Source organism: Phocoena sinus, chromosome 10, assembly GCF_008692025.1.
Source record: "Phocoena sinus isolate mPhoSin1 chromosome 10, mPhoSin1.pri, whole genome shotgun sequence".
Lineage (NCBI taxonomy): Eukaryota > Metazoa > Chordata > Mammalia > Artiodactyla > Phocoenidae > Phocoena > Phocoena sinus.
Genome location: NC_045772.1, coordinates 38877599 through 38899402, shown reverse-complemented (window position 1 = coordinate 38899402; position 21804 = coordinate 38877599). Strand labels below are relative to the sequence as shown.

Here is a 21804-nt window from a genome sequence, read left to right as displayed (position 1 = left end):
AGAAATGTTGTCCTTGGCTGGGCAGCCATATGCCTAGCAAAAACTTGCAGTTCTAATACTAAAAAGAAGAGGGAACTGGGCATGAAAAGTAGCTGGCCAGTAGATGAAGCAGCTACTTCATCTGAAATTTCACCATTAAGAAGTTAACATTTTTGTCTTTTGAAATTTTGTTGTATTTAGGCTTTGGATTTCAAAACCTAATTGCTTTCTTTAGGGCAAATAAAAACAACAGGGTTGTGAAACACCTTTTACTGGTTGAAATCAGCTGACACCTTAAGATACGTATCTGAGGTGAAGAGGCAGGGCAGAGCAGGCAGGTAATACCAAAGAAAGGGCTTTATAATGGAATAAGTGGGCATTGATAAAATGGAAGTGAGAAGGTACCAGGGTTAGCCTTTCACTCGCCTCAATATTTCACCCCGGACTATACCTACCTACATTCTTTTTCCCCTAAAGGAGATTCTCTTCATTTCTTATGTTAAGGGACTGCCTACAGGGATCCTATACCATGATTATATAATTGTGAATCTGCTGAACACAAATTAATTTCCTGCTTGGATTATGATAGTGTATTGAATTCAATTCAACACATTTTCTGAGTGTTTATTCCGAGTTGAGCATTGTGCCACATCTTGGTGAAATAGAAACAATTTATTATGTTGATTAAAAAATTTTTTTTTTTAAACCCACATTTGTTTATTTATTTATTTTTGCTGTGTTGGGTCTTCATTTCTGTGCGAGGGCTTTCTCTAGTTGCGGCAAGTGGGGGCCACTCCTCATCGCAGCACACGGGCCTCTCACTATCGCGGCCTCCCTTGTTGTGGAGCATAGGCTCCAGATGCGCAGGCTCAGTAGTTGTTGCTAACAGGCCCAGTTGCTCTGCGGCATGTGGGATCCTCCCAGAGCAGGGCTCGAACCCGTGTCCCCTGCACTAGCAGGCAGACTCTCAACCACTGTGCCACCAGGGAAGACCTATTATGTTGATTTTTAATTTATTTTATTTTATTTTTAAATTTTTTGTTGAAGTATAGTTGATTTACAATATTATATTAGTTTCAGGTGTACAACATAGTGATTCAATATGTTTATAAATTATACTCCATTTAGCATTATTATAAAATATTGACCATATTCTCTATGCTGTATATTACATCCTTGTATCTTATTTATTTTATACCTAGTAGTTTATACCTCTTAATTCCCTTCTCCTATCTTGCCCTGCCCCTCATCCCTCTCCCCAGTGGTAGCCACTAGTTTGTTCTCTGTGAATCTGTTTCTGTTTTGTTATATTCATTCCTTTTATTTTTATTTATTTATTTATTTATTTTTGCCGTATGCGTGCCTCTCACTGTTGCGGCCTCTCCCGTTGCGGAACACAGGCTCCGGACGAGCAGGCTCAGCGGCCATGGCTCACGGGACCAGCCGCTCCGCGGCATGTGGGATCTTCCCGGACCGGGGCACGAACCCGTGTCCCCTGCATCGGCAGGCGGACTCTCAACCAATGAGCCACCAGGGAAGCCCCATTTCTTTTATTTTTTTAGATTCCACATATAAGTGAAAACACACAGTATTTTATTTTTCTGTCTTATTTCACTCAGCATAATACCCTTCAGGTCCATCCACGTTTTTGCAAATGGCAAAATTTTATTCCTTTTTATGGCTGTGTAATGTTCCATTTATAATATTCCATAATATCTTCTTTATTCATTCATCTTTGCTGGAAGCTTAGGCTGCTTCCGTATCTTGGCTATTGTAAGTAATGCTACTATGGCAAAACAAATTCGGGGTGTTTACAGAACACAAAAAAGTGTTGCTGGAGCATGGTGAATGGGAGAGAGAGAGGAGATGAAGTTAGAGAAGGAGGCAGGGTCTAGATTACCTAGAGTCTTAGGGCTCATAGTAAGGAGTATGAATTTTTGCTTGATCTTATTTCATACAACTTGACTATTCTCAGCAGATCTGAATTTGCCCTTTGCCTTATCTCTTACCCTACTCTGCTTATTCTGGGTAGACTGACTGTGCTTTAGCCTGAATTATGTCAGAATGTCAGTTAGTTCATTTGGGATATAATAAATCTGGGGGGAGGGGGTAGTATAAAATGAAAATGCAAGGCCCCCTGTTAAAAACATTGTTGAGAGAATTTCAAGATAGTGACAGCAGAGCGTGAAACCGAGTACAGGGTCCAGCTAAGTGAAGGGCCTTTTTAAGAGCAGGGCCTTGTGTGACTGACTACACAGGTCACATTCCCATAAAGCTGGCCCTGATCTTGATAAATGTTGCTGAAAAAAAGGAATGCCTTCTACTGATGAAAAAAAACAATGCTGCTGTCAACATTGATGTGCATATATCTTTTTGAATTAGTGCTTTTGTTTTCTTCACATATATACCCAGGAGTGGAATTGCTGGGTCATAGGGCAGTTCTATTTTCAGTTTTTTTAGAGAACTTTCATTCTCTTTTGCATAGTGACTGCCCCAATTTACATTCCCACCAACAGTTTACTAGAGTTCCCTTTTCTCCACATCTTCTCCAACGTTTGTTATTTTTTTTGACAACAGCCATTCTGACAGGTGTGAAGTGATAATCTCATTGTGGTTTTGATTTGCATTTCCCTGATGATTAGTTATGGTGAGCATCTTTTCATGTGTCTGTTGGCCATCAAAACAAAAAACAATTTAGAAATAGTCCCTGTCCTAGGAACTCAGATTCTAATGGGGCAGAGAAACAGACCTTCAGCAATTATACATGCTTTAAATGCAAAGTGCAATGAATGTGGAGCAGAGAACTACTAACTTTATCAGGTAGTGCCTAGAGGAGACGACAGCTGAGTTGGAATTTGAAGGATGATACATTACCAGTTCTTGAACTTGTCGTGTTTCTGCTTCTAAGAATGCTAAACTGAGCAGCAAGGAAATGCTTCTAATTTTGCCACACCCAAATCTATTGATTTATTGATAAAAACAACTATTATTTAATGTTCATTTTCCCTATTAAAGTTCACATCCAAAATGGAAAAATAAGCTTATGTTCCCCTCAGTAAATTGCAATAATAATTTCTTTCTTGCCCGATTGTTGTTTTTATGCAATGCCAAATGTAATATGCCCAGTACAGTTCCTAGCATAACATAGTCACAGTAAATAGTAGCTATTTGAATAATAGTTGCATTGGGTTGAAAGCCAATATTCAGTTACTTTGTTAGTTTTCAGAGCCTCCATTAATTGTAGGAAACAATGCACATATTTAAAGTAAATCATAGATTTTAATGTCTTTCTAGGAATTCAACAGTTTTAACTTACCTTGTTTTTCAGAGACTTTTCTTATTCGGAGGTTTAGAATATTTTCTGAGTTTCTGAAGTTTATATGCTCAGTCCTTTTTTTTCCTTCTAAAGCTCAGTTAATTGGACTAGATAAGCTTCATGACTCAATTACAGTAGCACAGGATAAGTGCAATTTGAGACGGGTGGCTTTGGCTTCTACAACAGAGATACTGAAAATGCTAAGGCTCACAAAATACAACATTCGTAAGGTCATTATCTTGAAAGATATTTAACTATTTAATTTTGAGTTTCAGTTGGGTTGAAAAACAAGCCCACTACCTTATAAACCCTGTTTATTTTATAGATGCCTTGTTAATCTGCTTTGGGAATTGGCAGACCTCTTATATTTGTTTGGAGGAGTTTCTAAGGCGATTATAAGAAAATACTTAGAGATTATTCACTCTTGGCAGCATTATAAAAGTAACTAGATTTAGTAATTTAAACCTGAAAGAATTAAAAATCTTCTTTTAAATCTTAAATTAAATGCTATTTATTTAATCTTTCAGAAGTTCTGCAGGTTATTAGTATTGGTTTTATTCCAGCATGTATACTATCAAGAGCATGGTATCTTAGAAATAATTTTCATATTTGTTGTTTTTGCTGTGATAGAATTTTATCTGTTCTAATAGGATTTGTTAAATTCTGAAAGATCTAGGATGCTTTGTGTGGGAACAAAAAAATACAAGGATTCTGGGAAGAACATCATAATTAAAATAGAAATCTTTTTCAGTACAGGTGCTCCCTTGAATCAAATGAAAAGTGGCCAAATTATTGAAAGACTTAGATGAAACAATTTACCTAGGCCTTTTTAGCTGGGATCCCATGTTTATCTGTTTTCTGCATTATTGTACATAACATATTATAATATATTATATACAAGCTGACATCAGCTAATATTAGAATATTCACCACATACTCAGCATTTCTTGAGATCAGGAGCTCAAAGGTATGGTTTCTGTCAATATTTCCTGTGTGATATTGGATCTGTCTTTTCACTTTTCAGAACTCACGACGATGAGACCTATTGTCGAGCAGCCACCGAGTATGCTAGAGCCTGTTCCCATGCTGGCTACCCTATTCAAGACTGGAGAGATGACTTTCCAGCATGCAGTATGTTTCATTATTTTCCAGCCCTCTGCACTTCTATTAATTTTAGGCTTATCCTAGTACTCAAAACTTACCCTAGTGCTCAAAACTAATGAATTGCAAATACTTGTTATTGATGCAATAATGTTGGTAAACTTTTGCATACTTTTAAAACACTGTAATCTCTGTCTTTCTGTGTCTGCCTTACTTCACTTAGTATGATAATCTCTAGGTCAATCCATATTGCTGCAAATGGCATTATTTCATTCTTTTTTATGACTAATATTCCATTGTGTGTGTGTGTGTGTGTGTATATACCACATCTCCTTAAGACAAATATCATATGATGTTGATTATATGTGGAATCTAAAAGAAAAAAAAAGATACAAATGAACTTATTCCAAAACAGAAAGAGAGTCACAGACACAGAAAACAAACTTATGGTTACCAAAGGGGAAATGGAAGTGGGGGAGGGATAAATTAGGAGGCTGGGATTAACATATATACACTACTATGTATAAAATAGATAACCAACAGGGATCTACTATAACACAGGGAACTATACTCAATATTATGTAATAACCTATAAGGGAAAAGAATCTGAAAAAGAATATGTATATATATATGTATATATATATAATATATATCTCTGAATCACTGTGCTGTACACCTGAAATGTATACAATATTGTAAATCAACTATACTTCAATAAAAAATTTAAAAAACCCCAAAAAACCCACTGTAATCTTTTTGAGTGTTGAATAAAGTTGATTTACAGCTTGCCTGTTTGCCCATTTTAGTTGATAAATGTGATGACAGCTTTGTCCATCGGGATTGTATCAGTTGTTGCCCACCAACCTGCACATTTGAGGAACAATGTCTTGGGAGTAATCTCCATTGTCTTGACGGATGTTACTGCGCGGATGGTAAGTGCTTCATGAAAGAAACCATGTCTGCACTCGTGGAAACTAGTACCCCTGTGATCCAAGAATCATGTCTTAATGTCATCTCTCAGGATGATAGGGCTGTTGTGATTTTCTATCCTTGTAGGATTTGATCCTTGAAGTGACTAGAAGGAATGGCTGCTTTTCTTTAGTAAAAGCCTTATTCCTTTGTAAATTTCCTTGGAAGTTTGGAACTTTGTCTTGAAGTCACCCATGGCAGATCTTTTGTTCTCTTGAGTATTTAAAGATATTTAATAATTTATATACTTTAATTTTTTAAAGATGAAATCAAGTTCAGAAAAAAAAACCTTCACATTTTGGCAGTACAAGATTTTAGTCCTGATGTAGTTTTAATATTTGAAATTAGAAGTAACGTAGTAAGTGATAGAAACGGGATTTAAATCTGCTATACTGATAGACATTTATAAGAACATTGAGGATTTACTCAAACCTTTTTATTTTTACAGATTAAAAAAAAATAGAATCCCAGAGATGTTAAGTGATTTTCCCACTGTCATACACTTAATATGACTGAGGACTACTTGGAATCAGATCTGTTGACCTCAGTCCATTGTTCTGTCAGTGCTACTCTAAGTGCTTTGGACCCGTGCCAGGCCTAAACTGTTACCAGCCAGTGATGAGATAAGGAGTTTGCACCAGAATATAAATCCGTGCACCAAAATATAAGTCAATGCTTCCTTCATCTAGAGAGTCTTACTCTGAAAAACAGATCAGCTGAATCAAACAGTGTGCTTAGTAACACTGGTTCAACCACCTTTCCTCATTAGAGAGAAGTACTAAATGCAGTTCTACTGTACTAGCCCTTTGAGAAGCACTGCTTGGCTCTTTATTATCTGTGTGATGATAGTGTAAATCTCTCACTTTGACATAAACAGAAATAAAACCAAGAATATACTTTCTCCCTCTTCTCCTCCCCTCTTCCCTCAAAAGCAAAGAGACATTAGTTGCCCTAATTCTGTACTGTGAATCTTGAATTTCTGATGGCAAGTCATGGGATAAGAAAGTTGAAAACCACTGAAATAGACCCTTATAAGGTAGCTACTGATTGAGACAGAGCAAGGCTGTTGGTAACCTCCTTGAAAGTAAAGAAACTTGTTATTTCCAGCACATAGTGTAAGCAAGTGTTCAATAAAAGTTGGTTGAATTATTATATTCAAAGAACACAATCTTTATTATTTATTTTGTGAATTTGATATGTGTTTTTCTTAAATAGGCCTCATAATGGAAAATGGGACTTGCATCTCCTTGGAAAATTGCCCATGCAATTTTCATGGATTAACTTATTCAGTTGGTTCAAAAATTGAACAAGAATGTACTGAATGGTATGTGATTAATGTACAGCTAATTATTTCTGGATACTTGACTAGTTGACCATTTTACCATGACATATGTTTAAAGAAATATACTTTTTATTAATTTTTCTTCCAAAAATTCCAAGACACAGTTTTCCTTTTATTTAAAGCCTTACAGGGACAGGGTGATGGGGGAAACATCTATATTTTCTTTTATGATGTAATTCTCCTCACTTCCCTTGGTAGTTCTATAAAATCTTATATCCATGTGATGAACTGTTGAATTGTCTTGTTATTCATAATCACCAATTTGCACAAACTTTTACCCTTAGAACTTGATGGTTCTCTTGGCCTTCTCTATTGAGTACCTTAAAAAGTGACTATCCAGTTTTTGGCCATGATTAGAGACTTTTAGAAATTCTTCTTAAATTAGCTAACTAAAACTATTATAGCCAAAGATTGAATCCCTTCAGGGCAATCTAAAAAGAAACAGAGGTGTAAATGTCATTAGGCAATTTTCCCTTAGGTGTCTGTGTATATAACTGAAATGCAATTGAAAACTAACCCTGTTCTTAGATACTGATTTGAGTTCCGGCCATTCTGAGACTGCTTCTGTCCTCCAAAATTCATACCTGTTTGATGGTAGAAGGCAGAATTTATCTTACAAAGGGAATATCTTTTCTCTCTCCTTAAGGTCTGATGATGCTCAAAGCCAACTGTTAAAATTTTTAGTAGATGAGTTAACTTATTAATCTTAACCTCTCTCTATATATTTCTCTAATGATGTGGGTAAATACTTTATTGTGTGTGACCTTTTTTGGTTTAATCAATGAGGGAAGGACAGAAACAGAAGTTCTCTGCTTAGTGTTTTTGTTCTTGACTAATGCAATAAATAATAATTTAGGTGCTTGCCAGTCCAAATTTATCAGTTAATTGAACTTTTGGAGAGATATTTTTCAAGTCAGATTATTGCGAACCTAAAAAACATGATACATTTTGGTTACATTTACCAATACGTTATTGCAAATATTCATACAGTTTCTCTATACAATTAGATGAATATTTTTATCATTTCATTTAGTGTATGTGTTGGTGGAGTTTGGAACTGCACTGAGCATGACTGCCCAGGTAATCTTTTAAAATGTTTTTAAAGACAATGTCTTGATTTTCTTGAAATTGAGGAGGAAGCTAGCACTGATTTTTGTAAGGTCATCTCATATAAATGCAATGATTTCTAAATCCAGATATTAAGAGGATAGTGGAAAATTGAATAAATGATAGCTCTGAGCAGACAGCTTTGGGAAAAATTTACTAAAATAGTAGAAATATTCTAAAAAATATGTGGGACAGCTATCATTTAATAAATTTTAAGTTAAATTGAATAACATAATTTAGTAAGTTTGTCAAACTAATGAATTTTAAACACTTTAGTTATTCTTTTTGATACCTAAAAATTTATCCTAAGTTGACCTACTTCTTTTTAAGAATAAACATAATTTCTTCCTCCTTCTCCTTTTCTCCTTCTCCTTCGCCTCCCCCTCTCTCCCTCCCCTCCCCCTCCGCCTCCTCCTCCCCCTCCTTCTTTTCTTCCTCTTCCTCTTCCTCTTCTTCCTCCTCTACTTCTTCTTCTTCCTCTTCTTCTACTTCTCCTTCTCCTTCTTCTCCTTCCTCTTCTTCCTCTTCTCCTTGCTCCCCTTTACTCCCCTTTGCTCCCCCTTCTCCCCCTTCTCCTCCTTCTCCGCTTCCACCCCCCCACCTCCTCCTCCTCCTCCTCCTCCTTCTTCTTCTTCTTTTTTGGTAGTTCAATGCTCTGTTGTAGGTGATTCTCATTTTACTACTTTTGATGGTCGACATTATTCTTTCATTGGAATGTGCCAATACATCCTTGTAAAAGGAACTGGAAAAGATAAATTCACAATTACTTTACAGAAAGCTCACTGTGAGCAGGTAAGAACATTTCAAAATGACCAGAGGAATGTTCATTTTTTTGACTCAAACTTCTTATCTCGGTTAAGAATGGTAACATGAATGGGTATAGTTATTTTCTTCAAAAATAAGATGCCACTGATTGTTAAGATGCATCGTTATTCTATATACTACAAAGAAAGAAAGCATGTTGATGATTAATCTGTTATACTATTAATATCATGTATCCTGATTTCAGAGATATTAAATATCTAAAAATCTAAATATCTATTAAAATATAAGATATTAAAATAAATTCAGAGATATTAAAATATATTTTAAAATATCAGATTAAATAGTGCATATTTATTGTACTTTCTTTCTTAAAAATGGTATTTGTTTATGTATAGGTTTTTGGAACATTTCATGACTGCACAATAGACAATAAGCTTTTTGTTACTTCCAAACTGCTCTCTCTTTTTTTTCTAACATCTTTATTGGATGTTAATTGCTTTACAATGGTGTGTTAGTTTCTGCTGTATAACAAAGTAAATCAGCTATACATATACATATATCCCCATATCTCCTCCCTCTTGCATTTCCCTCCCACTTTCCCTATCCCACCCCTCTAGGTGGTCCCAAAGCACTGAGCTGATCTCTCTGTGCTATGTGGCTGCTTCCCACTAGCTATCTATTTTACATTTGGTAGTGTATATATGTCCATGCCACTCTCTCACTTCATCCCAGCTTACCCTTCCCCCTCCCTGTGTCCTCAAGTCCATTCTCTATGTCTTTATTCCTGTCCTGCCCCTAGGTTCTTCAGAACCATTTATTTTGTTTTAAGATTCCATATATATGTGTTAGCATACGGTATTTGTTTTTCTCTTTCTGACTTACTTCACTCTGTATGACAGACTCTAGGTCCATCCACCTCACTACAAATAACTCAATTTCATTTCTTTTTATGGCTGAGTAATATTCCGTTGTATATATGTGCCACATCTTCTTTATGCATTCATCTGTCGATGGGCACTTAGGTTGCTTCCATGTCCTGGCTATTGTAAGTAGAGCTGCAATGAACATTGTGGTACATGACTCTTTTTGAATTATGGTTTTCTCAGGGTATATGCCCAGTAGTGGGATTGCTGGGTCAGATGGTAGTTCTGTTTTTACAAACTGCTATCTTAAAGGTGATTTTTGACAGAATTTAACAAGTTTCACATCATTCTAAATAGATATGATGGATTTTTTAGCATTCTGGAATATTTATTTTAAAGACATTTTCTTGAAATAAGCACATCAATAATTTGTAAACAAAGAAACCCAGATTTTCATTCATCTCTTTCTAAATCAAGTAGTCAAAATTTTGCCAAAATCTTTTTTTCTATTTTCATTCGAACATAAAATGGTTGTTTCCAACAAAATTCCAGTCTACTTTGTTAGGTTTTTTTTAGTTTGATTTTTATTTTTTCTTTTGCAATATGTCAGGTCTCAGTTAACCTTCTGCATGGAACAGTAATTCTCTTTGTTCTTTTCTACATTGAATTTTTAAAATATTTAATATACCACAAATGAATTTGGAAAGATCCTTTAATTATGCACTATGGAAAACATAATTATTGGCACTTTATTGAAAAAATTTCTATTTAATAATCTGTGTAAACTGTATGTATGTATATGGTATATTTAATGTACTACATAAAGATATATTTTATTAGTAATGGGGCTACATTATATTCACAATAAGATGTAATAATAACTATTATATTGCTTATTCTCAAGTTTTCTATATACCATAAGTTTTTATCCATGTGTGCTCTCTCCTTTCTTTTCTCCTTTCTCTCCCTCATCTTCTCCCATTTCCTTCTCCCATTGGTCCTGTCCCTTTCTATGTCTTTCTCTCTCTCTCTCTCACTCTTTTAATTGATAATTTGATTTTTATGCAGAACCTTGGCTTGGTCTGCCTTCAGTCTGTAACTCTAATTCTGGAGGATGATTTCAACAAACAAGTGACCCTTAGTAGGGGAGGACAGATCCTCACCAGTCCTAACCAGGGCTTCAGTCTGAATGGTAAGAAGCAATGCTGATGGTGTAGTTTTCTTACATGAACAACAACAGCAGCACAACTTCAATGGAGTCTTTTCCCATTAGCCGACTAACCTAACATTTATTGAGTGACTATATGTTGCCAGCTCCTCAGCCGGACTTAGTTGAGACTGCCATGTTTATGGGATCTAGTGTTTATCTCAAGTGGACTAGAGTTTGGAAGAGGAGAGATACGAGTAAACAGCCACTTAAAAATATGATAAACCCAAAGATATGTATAGGGACTTTGGGGGTCTAAATGATTAGGTACAACTCACTCAACCCTGCAGGTATGGTCAGGAAATTTTCTTAAGGAAAGGACTATCTCATTGAGCATTTACAGCTGAGGAATTGCCCGGATGAAGGAGATGGGGGAAGTGTTCTAGGCATAACAAAGAGGAGAACTATGCAGTATGTTTAGGGGGAACTGTAACTACTTTGGCATTGCTGCAGCATGAAGAGGGTAAGTGTAGAATGTCCAGAGATGAGAAGAGGGAAAGAGATGGGGGTGAGAATGGGAAAGACCTTATTTTTTAAATTGAAGTACAGTTGACTTACAATATTATATTAGTTTTAGTTATACAACATAGTGATTCAATATTTTTATAGATTGTACTTCATTTAAAGTTATTTCAAAACAATGATTGTTATTTCCTGTGCTGTACAATATATCCTTCTTGCTTATCTGTTTTATACATAGTAGTTTGTATCTCTTAATTCCATGGGGAATGCCTTATATACAGGGCATCATACTTTGTGGTTTTCCTGGGAGGCCCTGTTCATGCCTGTGTTCCAGTATAGTTGCTAATAACAGTCTGTTTTGCTTTCAGAAATGTCTTGAATTGTGTTATAAATTACATGGTCACAGTCAATGTCGTGCCGGGATGTTGATTGAACTTGATATGAAATTGAATATGCAATTGTTATTATTTGACCATTTTTATGTACAAAGATGACAATCTCATATGCTTCAACCAAATAAGCAATGAGTTTTAATGAGGAGACTAACTTTGTCTTTTTTTTCTTGGTAGACTACTATAACAACACTATGGAAATGGCTTTGAGAAATGTTAGACAGGAGGCACAGATAATAGTTAGGATATTATTTGAGGAGGGCGTACAAGGAATGAGGAGGAACTGATCCAAGACAGTGACAGTAGAGATGGAGAGAGGAAAACAGATTGAAATTTTATTTAGAAAAAAAGTGCTGTCAACTCGGTGATGGATTGGATTGGGGTTGGTTGGGGAAGGACAACAAGGGGGATGAAGTGATCAAAGAATGATTCTCAGATTTCTCGGTTTGGTGACCAGACTGATGGCAGAAATTGTGATAGAGATGCAGGAGCAACTCTTCTGGTTGCAAAAGTCAAATTCAGTCTTGAGCACAAGTTTCTCTTCTCTAAAGATGTCTCATAAAATGGTGCTTCTCTAGTGCTGTGCTCCCCTTTTTGCTGACAGTTTCAAAGGAATGGGGAGTTTTTGAAAAAGTGCCCCTTCCGTATTGAATCATGACCAATTCGTGGGAACACACACACACACACACACACACACACACACACACACACACACACACACGTTAAGGAAAAGAGATCAGATTTCAAATGTCTAAGGACTGTCCACCCCCACCATGAGATGCTTGCCAACTGAAATTACATGTGCACCTGACAATCTATTAAAAATATCTGCTGAAGACCCAGAGGGAAATGGAAGAAAAGAAAGCAGGCACAAGGTGGTGAAAATTGGCCCCGGAGCACAGGAGCAGGAACTGGGAAGAAGTCTTTTGGAAGAAGACTCCCGATGTTGTACATTAGCGCTAATTTCAGAACACTGCCTGTGAGTCTCAAAGCTGATTTATGTATGTTCTTTTCCTGCAGGAATTGTTGAAATTCAGACTCTGTCATCCTTATTTATTCTTCTAAAAACCACGTTTGGTTTAAAGATGCTGTTTGCTATAGATGGGGAAAGAGTTTATATTCAGCTCACTAGTGCGTGGAAAAGAAGAACGTTAGGTCTGTGTGGCACGTTTAATGGGAACATAAGGGATGATTTTCTGTAAGTATGATCTCTGTATAGCTAACATAATTTAATGACTAGTAATTTAGAGGATATAAATTCTTACATTAAAAATGTTTACTTAACTAATAATAGCTTAGTACTCACTGTTCCAAGAGCTTTACATGGATTACTGTATTTAAATTTTGTAGCAATCCCCTGATTAGTATCTCTGTTTTATAGATAAGGAAGCTAACTGAGGCACCAAAGTGACAAATAAATAGCTCAGTCACATAGCTCAAATACAGTGGAGCTGGACTTTGGGTTTAGGTAGCGAGACTCAAGAGCCTGAAGGCTACCCACAGAATAACTTCCCGTTATTCTCTCTCTGCCACCTATCCTATCAAGCTTAACGGTATTTTATGTAAAAAAATTTTTGCTGCCTTTAAAAAGTCTTAGAATCATTTGGTATGAATGATAGTAAATTATACTTTAATAATATTGATATCATTTGGTATGAATGATATCTCCAAAGCAACACTGTGGCATCTAAGTTAATTGGATTTTGTGATAGTTGGTGTTTCATTAGGAGAAAAAGCAATAAAATACATTTACACCCCTTGTATTGACAAAGCACTTTCACCTACATGTGATAAGACATGGTGTATAACTTAGTGTAAATGCTTTGAGCACCTGTTATTGTGCTAAGCACTGTGGGACAATAGAGGCAGTAGGACATGGTTCCCATCCTCAAGGAGCTTATCTTGTGGATTGGGAAGGGACAACCGTCTTTCAGAAATAATTTGTTCTAGGTGAGGTATTAATCACAATATGTATAAAAATACTGAGGTGAATTCAAAAAGTTAAGTGTTAACTTGTGTGGTTGTGGCTAGAAGCACAGCAAAATTTTGAGTAGGTCAGGGTGGGCTGGGTAGGCGGGGAGCGTTTCCTGGAGAAGCCATTCTCCAAATGCCATTAAAAAAACACTTCTGCATATTCTTCCTGCTTTGGGTTCTGTCCCCTCCCTAATCTTCCCCATTAACTCTTATTTATTTTTCAAACCAACTCGGTCATTATTTGCTTCAAAAAGTGAGTTTGTATCCCACCAAAGTTAATTTTGACTCTTTTATCTATGAAAATCTGTCGTTTATCTGTCTGGTTTCCACTTAAAACTGCAAAGGCGGGCTTCCCTGGTGGCGCAGTGGTTGGGAGTCCGCCTGCCGATGCAGGGGACGCGGGTTCGTGCCCCGGTCTGGGAAGATCCCACATGCCGCGGAGCGGCTGGGCCCGTGAGCCATGGCCGCTGGGCCTGCGCGTCTGGAGCCTGTGCTCTGCAGCGGGAGAGGCCACAACAGTGAGAGGCCCGCGTACCGCAAAAAAAACAAAACTGCAAAGGCTTTGAGAATAAAGACCGTGTCCTTAATCCTTCTATTCTTAAGAACTAGCAGAGTACCTTATATGCACTAGACAGTTGAACTGAACGGAGGTAGGACTTTTGATGTGGCACCAAGAAGAGAATTTGGATCAGCAAGGAGAAAGGGCATTTAAATTTTTTAATTTTAAAAGAGAGTTTCTTTTCTCCTGTGTAATTAATTTGCTTTTAGGTCATTTACGGGTTTTGTTTGTTCGTTGCATTTATTGGTAGATCAGAATATTGATTTCTTATCAATTTGTGAAACAGAAACTATATTAAGTGACTTGGTTAAGATGTGCAGAGGAGACATTAAGCCTTTTCTCTTCCTGTTTGTCAGAATGGGTTAGTAGTCAATGTTTAACAGATGGCAGATCTGTCTGCCTCTTTCTAAGGCACCAGTCTCCTCCATGTATAAACATTCAGGCCTGATAACAGTGCAGGATACTATTTCAGAGTCAGAGATAATTTTCAAACATTGTTTAGCTTTCCAGCATAAGCAGTTAAAATTCCTTGCATCACAAAGTTAATGTGAATCTGCAAACATAATGAGTGGAAAATATTAATTACTTGAAAATTTATTTTGTACGCCTTGTTTTAGTAAGTTCACTACGGTGAACTGAAAGGCTATTTTATAAAATGAATGCAATAAATAAATGGGTCTACATTTCAGCTTCTTTTTTTGGTATTTATTGTTTTAAGTGAATTAAATGAAATAAGAGAGCCAAACTCTGAGTCAGTTCCTCCTGGAAATCCTGAGTACACCTATCACCTTGACCTATTTTATTGTGCTTTGTAGGGATAAAGAGGGATGGAGAGGGAAAGAATGAGAAGAGCTAGTGCAAGTCATGCAATTTCTGTGAGTCTTCGTGTTCTCATTGGAGCAAAATTATATTTTGGATTGGGTGTTTGTTATAATTCTATACATTTCTAGAATAGTTTCATTTTGAGGAATAGAAAAAAGAAGGAAAGGGTGGCTACAAGGGATGAGCATGGTGGAGTAGCTTGTGTGGCTCCCTCTTTTACTCCTGTCTTTGTGGTGAGAAGCTCCATATAGCTTCATATTGGTGATTGAGATAAATGGTAGGCAAAGTAGTTATGTTTATTTGGACACTAAGAGAGTGAAGATAAATGCTACTCTGTTATTTGGCCGTGTTGTAGCAATTCATGCAGTTATGGCTTGCGTTAGTGAAGTTTTGCTTGGTCAAAGCTTCCTACAGGAAACCTAGTCCAACCTGATTCTCTAAGTAGTTCTGACAGTGTCTGGCACAGCTCCAACAGGGATTGTCACTCACTATTGGCTGATGAGTTACTAAACCTTGATGACTTCTGGAGGGGGCATTTTAGTGTCTGGCTCTTAAACATTGTTGTGGTTTATAAGCCTGAAGGATAGATATTTCTCTTCCACTTTGGTTTGCTGAGGGAACTGAAGAAGTGAGAAAACGTGGGTGAAGAGTGCCTCATACCATTTCTCCTTAATTTTCACTTGGTTTGTTTGCCCAACCTCACAGTGGAACCTCAGTATGTCAGGCCTCATAATGAAAATTGAAATACTGAACCAGCAGTGTAGACTATTTCTTCTTTAGGACATTTGTCTTTACCCTGAAAAGAATCATGTGAGCTCCCTACCTCCACCTCCCTAAACCACACGCATTCATGCTTTGGTTGTGTGATATTTCATCAAAGTGGTGTGCACTACGTTTGAATCTCACCTCTGACACTTAGCAGCTGAGTGAACATTAATATTTCTCTAAGCTTCTGCTTTGCCTTCTCTCTAAAATGGGGATAATGGTGTGTCCTTCACAAGGCTGAAATGATTATTAAATAGAACCACGTATGTCCACAATTTGACACATTGTAAAATCTTAATAATAGAAAGCTAACACCGTGTATATTTAAAAATGTAATAAAACATTTCAAGCTCTAAGATTTCTTTGTAAATTAAAAAAGTAGTATTCTCTTTTTTCAATATTTGAAGACTCTGAAGGAAGGAAATGAATGGGAGAGGCTAAGAGAATATTATATTTGCTTTCTAGTTCTCCATCAGGCATGATAGAAGGTACCCCACAACTTCATGCAAATGCATGGAGAGTTTCCTCCACTTGTTTTGCGCCTGTTCATGTTCCTATGATGGACCCCTGCAACATTAATCAACAAAACAGTAAGTCTTTCTGCATGTAAACCTAAGAAAAAGTTCTCTCTATTACAGTAATTTTGTAAAATTAGATAGTGATTTTAAATTCTGATTTTCTTCATTATGATAAAATCGATGCCATTATTTATGTATTTTTATTTAATACATATGCCTCTTTATGTAATCTAGGTTACTTTAAAAAAGAACTCCAGAAAATGACTCTTTTATTTACTACTCTGCATTCATAAATTTACTCATTTTTAGGTGTTCAGAAATCCCTCAACTGTTCCCAAATGTGAGCTAGCATTTTGGGTATTTCAGATTATTTAAATGCTAAAGAAAAATCTCTGGAAGTATTCTAATAATGCTCGTATGGTCTTGGGATATTCAACTTCCATTCCATAGTGTGACAGTGCGTGTGAATTCTCCTGTTTATTGATGTCACACTACGAGTTCCTACTCACAGAACATATTATGGCTTCACAAGCAGGAAGCCAGTGATCCAGAGAAGCTTTGTGCTGTCAGGTGTGTAACAATTTGAGATTGTCATAGAGTTCCAATTTACAATGACAGTGCAACTCACATGCCAAGAATTTTTGGCTGTATTTTTTTTTTTACTAAAGCCACAGCAGACCGCGTGAAAGGCTATTTTACTGTTCAATAAAAGAAGGCGTATTTTTTTTTTTTTTGCAAAATCACTTTGTGAAAGAAAATTAATGTGCATGCTTACATAGATATTTTTATAATTTAAATTTATTCCTTCATTTTGGTTGGTTTACTGTTTTTGTGTAGTTTTAAAAATTCATTATTAATATTGATTGAGTACCCATGAGAAGTTAGTAGAGTTTCTGGATTTGTAGTGGTTGTTTGGAAGGATTCTGTTTATTGGTCTATGGTCCTTATTATTGACTTATAGTTTTAGTGTCCTGGAAAGAAAACAAGATAATCTTGCTTTTAGTGATTTTTTTTTTTTTTAATCTAGGCCAACTTCTAATTTATCAATTGGACTTTACTCCAATTTTCTCTGGCTGTTTCTTTAATGACCTCCTTTATTCCCTACCATTTTTTATATATATATATTTTTGTCCCCATATCTTATGTCTTCTATGACATATATATTTTAGATATTGTTTTTCTTCACCTTTGCCATGAACTATTATTTTTTAATTTCAAATAGGTAAATTCAAAAAGATCCCTAAAGAAAGGAAAATAAATAGATGAAAGTCAACTCTGATATGGATTCTGAAGGATATTTTTAAACAAGGATTTTCTGAGTCACCCTTTCACTTAATGTCACTAGGAATGTTTTTTGATCTACAAATCTTTAGGGCACGCAATAAAAGCTATTGCTTGGAGATCCTGGGAATTAGGAGTATATATGCTAATAGTATGCTGTTATAGTCTGTCATTTGATTTCATATATTATGTGCATAACAATGCAAAAATATATAATACTCAGGTAATTACTTAGATAATTACCATGTGTTTCCAATAATAAATATATTTAAAATGCTCAGCAAAAAAAGTTCAGTATAATTCCTCAGTAATGAAAACATTCTATCTCTAGCAGCTCATCTTGTCTCTCAAAGACAATGACAACTCAAAGATTGATTAATTTTATCTGTGAAGAAATCAATGCAATCAAGGTCCATTGCACCAAGAAATCACAGGATGAGGCTTTTTCAGAAAGATGAAATCCAGATTGTTTTGTCAAACTTGGTTACTCCCATAAAGAATTATATCTGAGCAGTCATTCTCAAGGAAAAGTCAACACATTTCAAGAACTTATTATACACATCCCCTCAAATGGCTTGGTAGTGATAGCTCATAGCCTTTAGCATATGTTCCATTACCAATTTCTGTTCATTATTCATTTACTCACATATTTGTCATAGATTCATTTATCAAACATTATTGATCTCCTAATATTTACCAGACATTGTGCACTATGCCTTGCACAGATATTGCATTTAATGACTATGTGGCATCTACCTCATTACCATTTACCTCAGAGACTCCATTGGAGTGAGATGATCCCTAGTCCTTCCTGGATAATTGTGTATCCCAGGGAATTGCCATAACATCCACAATTGGCACTGCTTTTATTGTGTGTGGATGTTGGGAGGTAAACCTTCTAATATTCATCAGTTCTTTATAGCAGAATTAGGGTGATTTCCTAAGATGGTCCTCAGGTGATGGGGTAATTGAGGCCACTTCTGTTAGTTAACCGTTCTGTTGCTCAACTTATTCAGGTGTAACACAATACTCTTTTTTTTTTTTTTTTTTTTGCTAGAAGAATATTAAATATGGATTAAGTGCTGTTACCAATATTACCAAAAGAAGTATAAGCTGAAAATATTGGCTCTTATTGAAAATGATATGCAGTATAGTGTATTTCTAGGAAAGCAAGATGCTTGGATAGTGCTGGAATTTGATACTTTAGGGGTATTTGATACTAGCTAGACTAGTAAATGAAGTGCTAACGGGGTTCTTTGTCTGTTAGTTGGATATGCAGCACACTGTGATGTTATCCACCAAGAGCTCTTTGCTCCTTGCCACATCTATATTAGCCCTGGGCTGTACTATCAGCTATGCCGCCATGATGCATGCAAGTGCGGAAGCGCCTGCCTATGCAATGCTCTTGCCCACTATGCCTACCTCTGTGGCCAGCGTGGTGTTCCCATCGATTTCAGAGCTCAGATTTCATTCTGTGGTGAGTATGATGGCATTGTCACTGATAGAGATGATCAAATAACACTTTAGAGATTTTTGTATTTGTAATTACCGCTATTTTTTAAAATAAAAAGTCAATATTTGCTTAAGTTATTTGACTTATTATAATGTGTAAACATGAAAAAAAGTGAAATACTTTATTTCTTAAAATTGGAGCTCTGTTGGATAAGACCAATGGCTTTTGACTATTTTTACCATAAGCAAAATTAGAGTGTAGTTGTATGGTTTGAAATATGCAACAGAAATAATTTGAATAAATTCTTATAGAAATGTTCTAAATATTGGAACGTATGAGAAAGCATTATGTGGTATAGTGACACAGATTTGTAAGTAAATAGGTAAATTACGCAACAGACAATTATTATCTCAAGTTCTTAGGGCTCGAATCTTCCTGGTTATGATGTCTGTTGTTATCATGCATAGTAGATTGTTTCCTTTCCTTACTGTTCTATAATTTCTTTTATGATTTAATCTTTCTTTATCAAGACTGCCCGTTCCCCTTACCCCCGTTAGAATCTTCTGTGACCTCGGTTTCAGGAGCATCATTCTCTCCATCTCTTCGTCCCTCAGTGGTTTCAAAAAACTTCTTCCTATTATTCCAGGAGTAACACTGGCCAGTTTTGATGTTAATTTCTCAGCTTGGGCTTTCTAAGACAAAAATAATGTAAATATAAAAGTAATGTAAATTCATATACCAAACCTGTGCAGGAATTTGATTTCTCAGAGGATACTTTATTTCATCAGAGACCCCACAGAGTTAGAGAAGCTTTCCTGGCATCTCCCTGTACTATGAGCAGATTTCTTCTAGTCCAGAAGTTGGCAAATTACACCCTTGGGCTTCCCATGTTTTTGAAAATAAAGTTTACTGCCCATATGTTTGCATATTGTCTATGACTGCTTTTGAGCTACAAGGGTGGAGTTGAGCAGTTGTGACAGAGACTGTATGGCCAGAAAAGTTGAAACGATTTACCATTTAGCTCTTTACAAAAAAAGTTTGCTGACCTCTGCTGTAGTCCATCTTTTCAACTGACGATGGAGATTGTTTTGGAGGTCCAAGTTAAGCGTCTCCCAATTCCTTGCCCTGAAAAGGACCAACTTTCATTTTCCATTTCCTTAAGAGTTAAATGTCAGGTCCAAGATTACTGGGACCCATCCTCCCTTCCTCTGCTTAAAGTTCTGAATTTTATTTCTCTCTTTACTTCTGGCGTATGGAGAAGTTACCCTCCACCCCCATTTTTTTCTCACAATATCAATTATACATTTAACATTATTTCAGTTGTGTTTTATCCAGCATTTTTGTTTGTATAAGTGTATTTTTAGATTATTTTAGTTTGCCTACTGTAATCAGTTCAGTTTGTTCTAAAAAGAAATCGGAGGGTTTAGCAAACATGATTAAAAAGGCAAAAAACAGGAGTTGTGAGTACAGATTGATAAAGTCAAGTTTTGTGCTATTTGTAGAGGACTAAAAGTTTACTTAGAATTAAATAATGTCAAAGAAGAAGGTGGTGTCAGTATAGCAGTAAATAAATTTAAAATGTGAGGAAGGGAAGTTTATTTAGACGGATAAAATGGCTTAAAAATATTTTTAAAAAATTATAGCACAGGGCTTCCCTGGTGGCGCAGTGGTTGAGAGTCCGCCTGCCGATGCAGGGGACATGGGTTCGTGCCCCAGTCCGAGAAGATCCCACATGCCGCGGAGCGGCTGAGCCCGTGAGCCATGGCCGCGGAGCGTGCACGTCCGGAGCCTGTGCTCCGCAACGGGAGAGGCCACAACAGAGAGGCCCGCATACCGCAAAAAAAAAAAAAAAAAAAAAAAAATTATAGCACAGACTGTTAAAGAATGTTATGGAATGTCACCCTTAAATATATTTCACACAGAAATTTTGTTCTTCTGTTACACTGAGGCAAAGAATTATTTTATTTATTTATTTATGATATAGGATTCTGTAATGTTCTAGGTTTATTGATGTAAGATATCTTCTTTTTTCATGATTTATGTCTATCATAGACTTATAACCCAGCATAAAATGCTTCTCGGCCCTGTGGAGATCTTTCTCAACTGATGCTTCTTCGTCCCCAGGGGTGGTGTGCCAGAAAGGCATGATGTACCATCACTGCTCCTCCTTCTGTCGCCGCTCCTGCATCTCTCTCTCTTCCCCAGAACAGTGTCCTGATGACTGTGCTGAAGGCTGCAACTGTCCCGAAGGCAAATACTATGAAGACACACTTAGCTTTTGTGTGCCCATGTACGTCACAGGAGTGGGTTGACAGCGTCCAGTTTTTATCTCTTTTCTCCCTTACAGGATAAAAGGGCTATCATGCCTCTTTCCTTTCTTTCTGTTTTTTATCTAATTGACTCAGCACCATAAATTTTTTCCACTATTAAACAGTCACTTTTTCCATGAACTAAGTGTGCATATATGCAAAGATCTGCTTGTGAGTTGTTTCTTTAATAGTTCTTAATGTCTTTACCTTTATTTATTTATTTGTTAACCCTGTATGTGTTCACAAAATCTCTATAGAAAGAGCTGAGGAATCTGATGGTTAATCCTGAAGTTTATTCCCACTTGCTTTTGCCATATCAATAATGATAACAAGGTTTATGTTTCACGGTCATGTGGCAGATTTTAGTAGCAGGATTTTAATGTCTCTCAGCGCTCAGAAATTTCTCAAATCTCATATGACATTAAGACTTTTGTTGTCTACATAAGGCTAAATGATATACCAGTTGTGTTTCTCTGAAGTGCCTTCAGGGACTTTTTATTTGGTGACAGAAACTACACAGTCTGTTCTGTCACTAAAACAATACAGAGCTTGAATTTAGAAAACAAAATCTAAAGCTGCACAAGGCTTCACATTTGTATAACAGAATTGCATGGGATCTC

At 36.3% G+C, this 21804-nt stretch overlaps 1 protein-coding gene across 1 annotated transcript in view; it reads left to right on the top strand.

Moving 5' to 3' along the window:
• OTOGL (otogelin like) overlaps nucleotides 1-21804 on the top strand; it is a 148148-nt gene that overhangs the window by 32785 nt on the left and 93559 nt on the right. The window contains 10 exon segments of the mRNA XM_032646052.1: nucleotides 4320-4426; nucleotides 5203-5328; nucleotides 6581-6689; nucleotides 7741-7787; nucleotides 8461-8606; nucleotides 10511-10634; nucleotides 12524-12701; nucleotides 16089-16213; nucleotides 18690-18899; nucleotides 21000-21165. Coding sequence (XP_032501943.1) covers nucleotides 4320-4426; nucleotides 5203-5328; nucleotides 6581-6689; nucleotides 7741-7787; nucleotides 8461-8606; nucleotides 10511-10634; nucleotides 12524-12701; nucleotides 16089-16213; nucleotides 18690-18899; nucleotides 21000-21165 — 1338 coding nt within the window.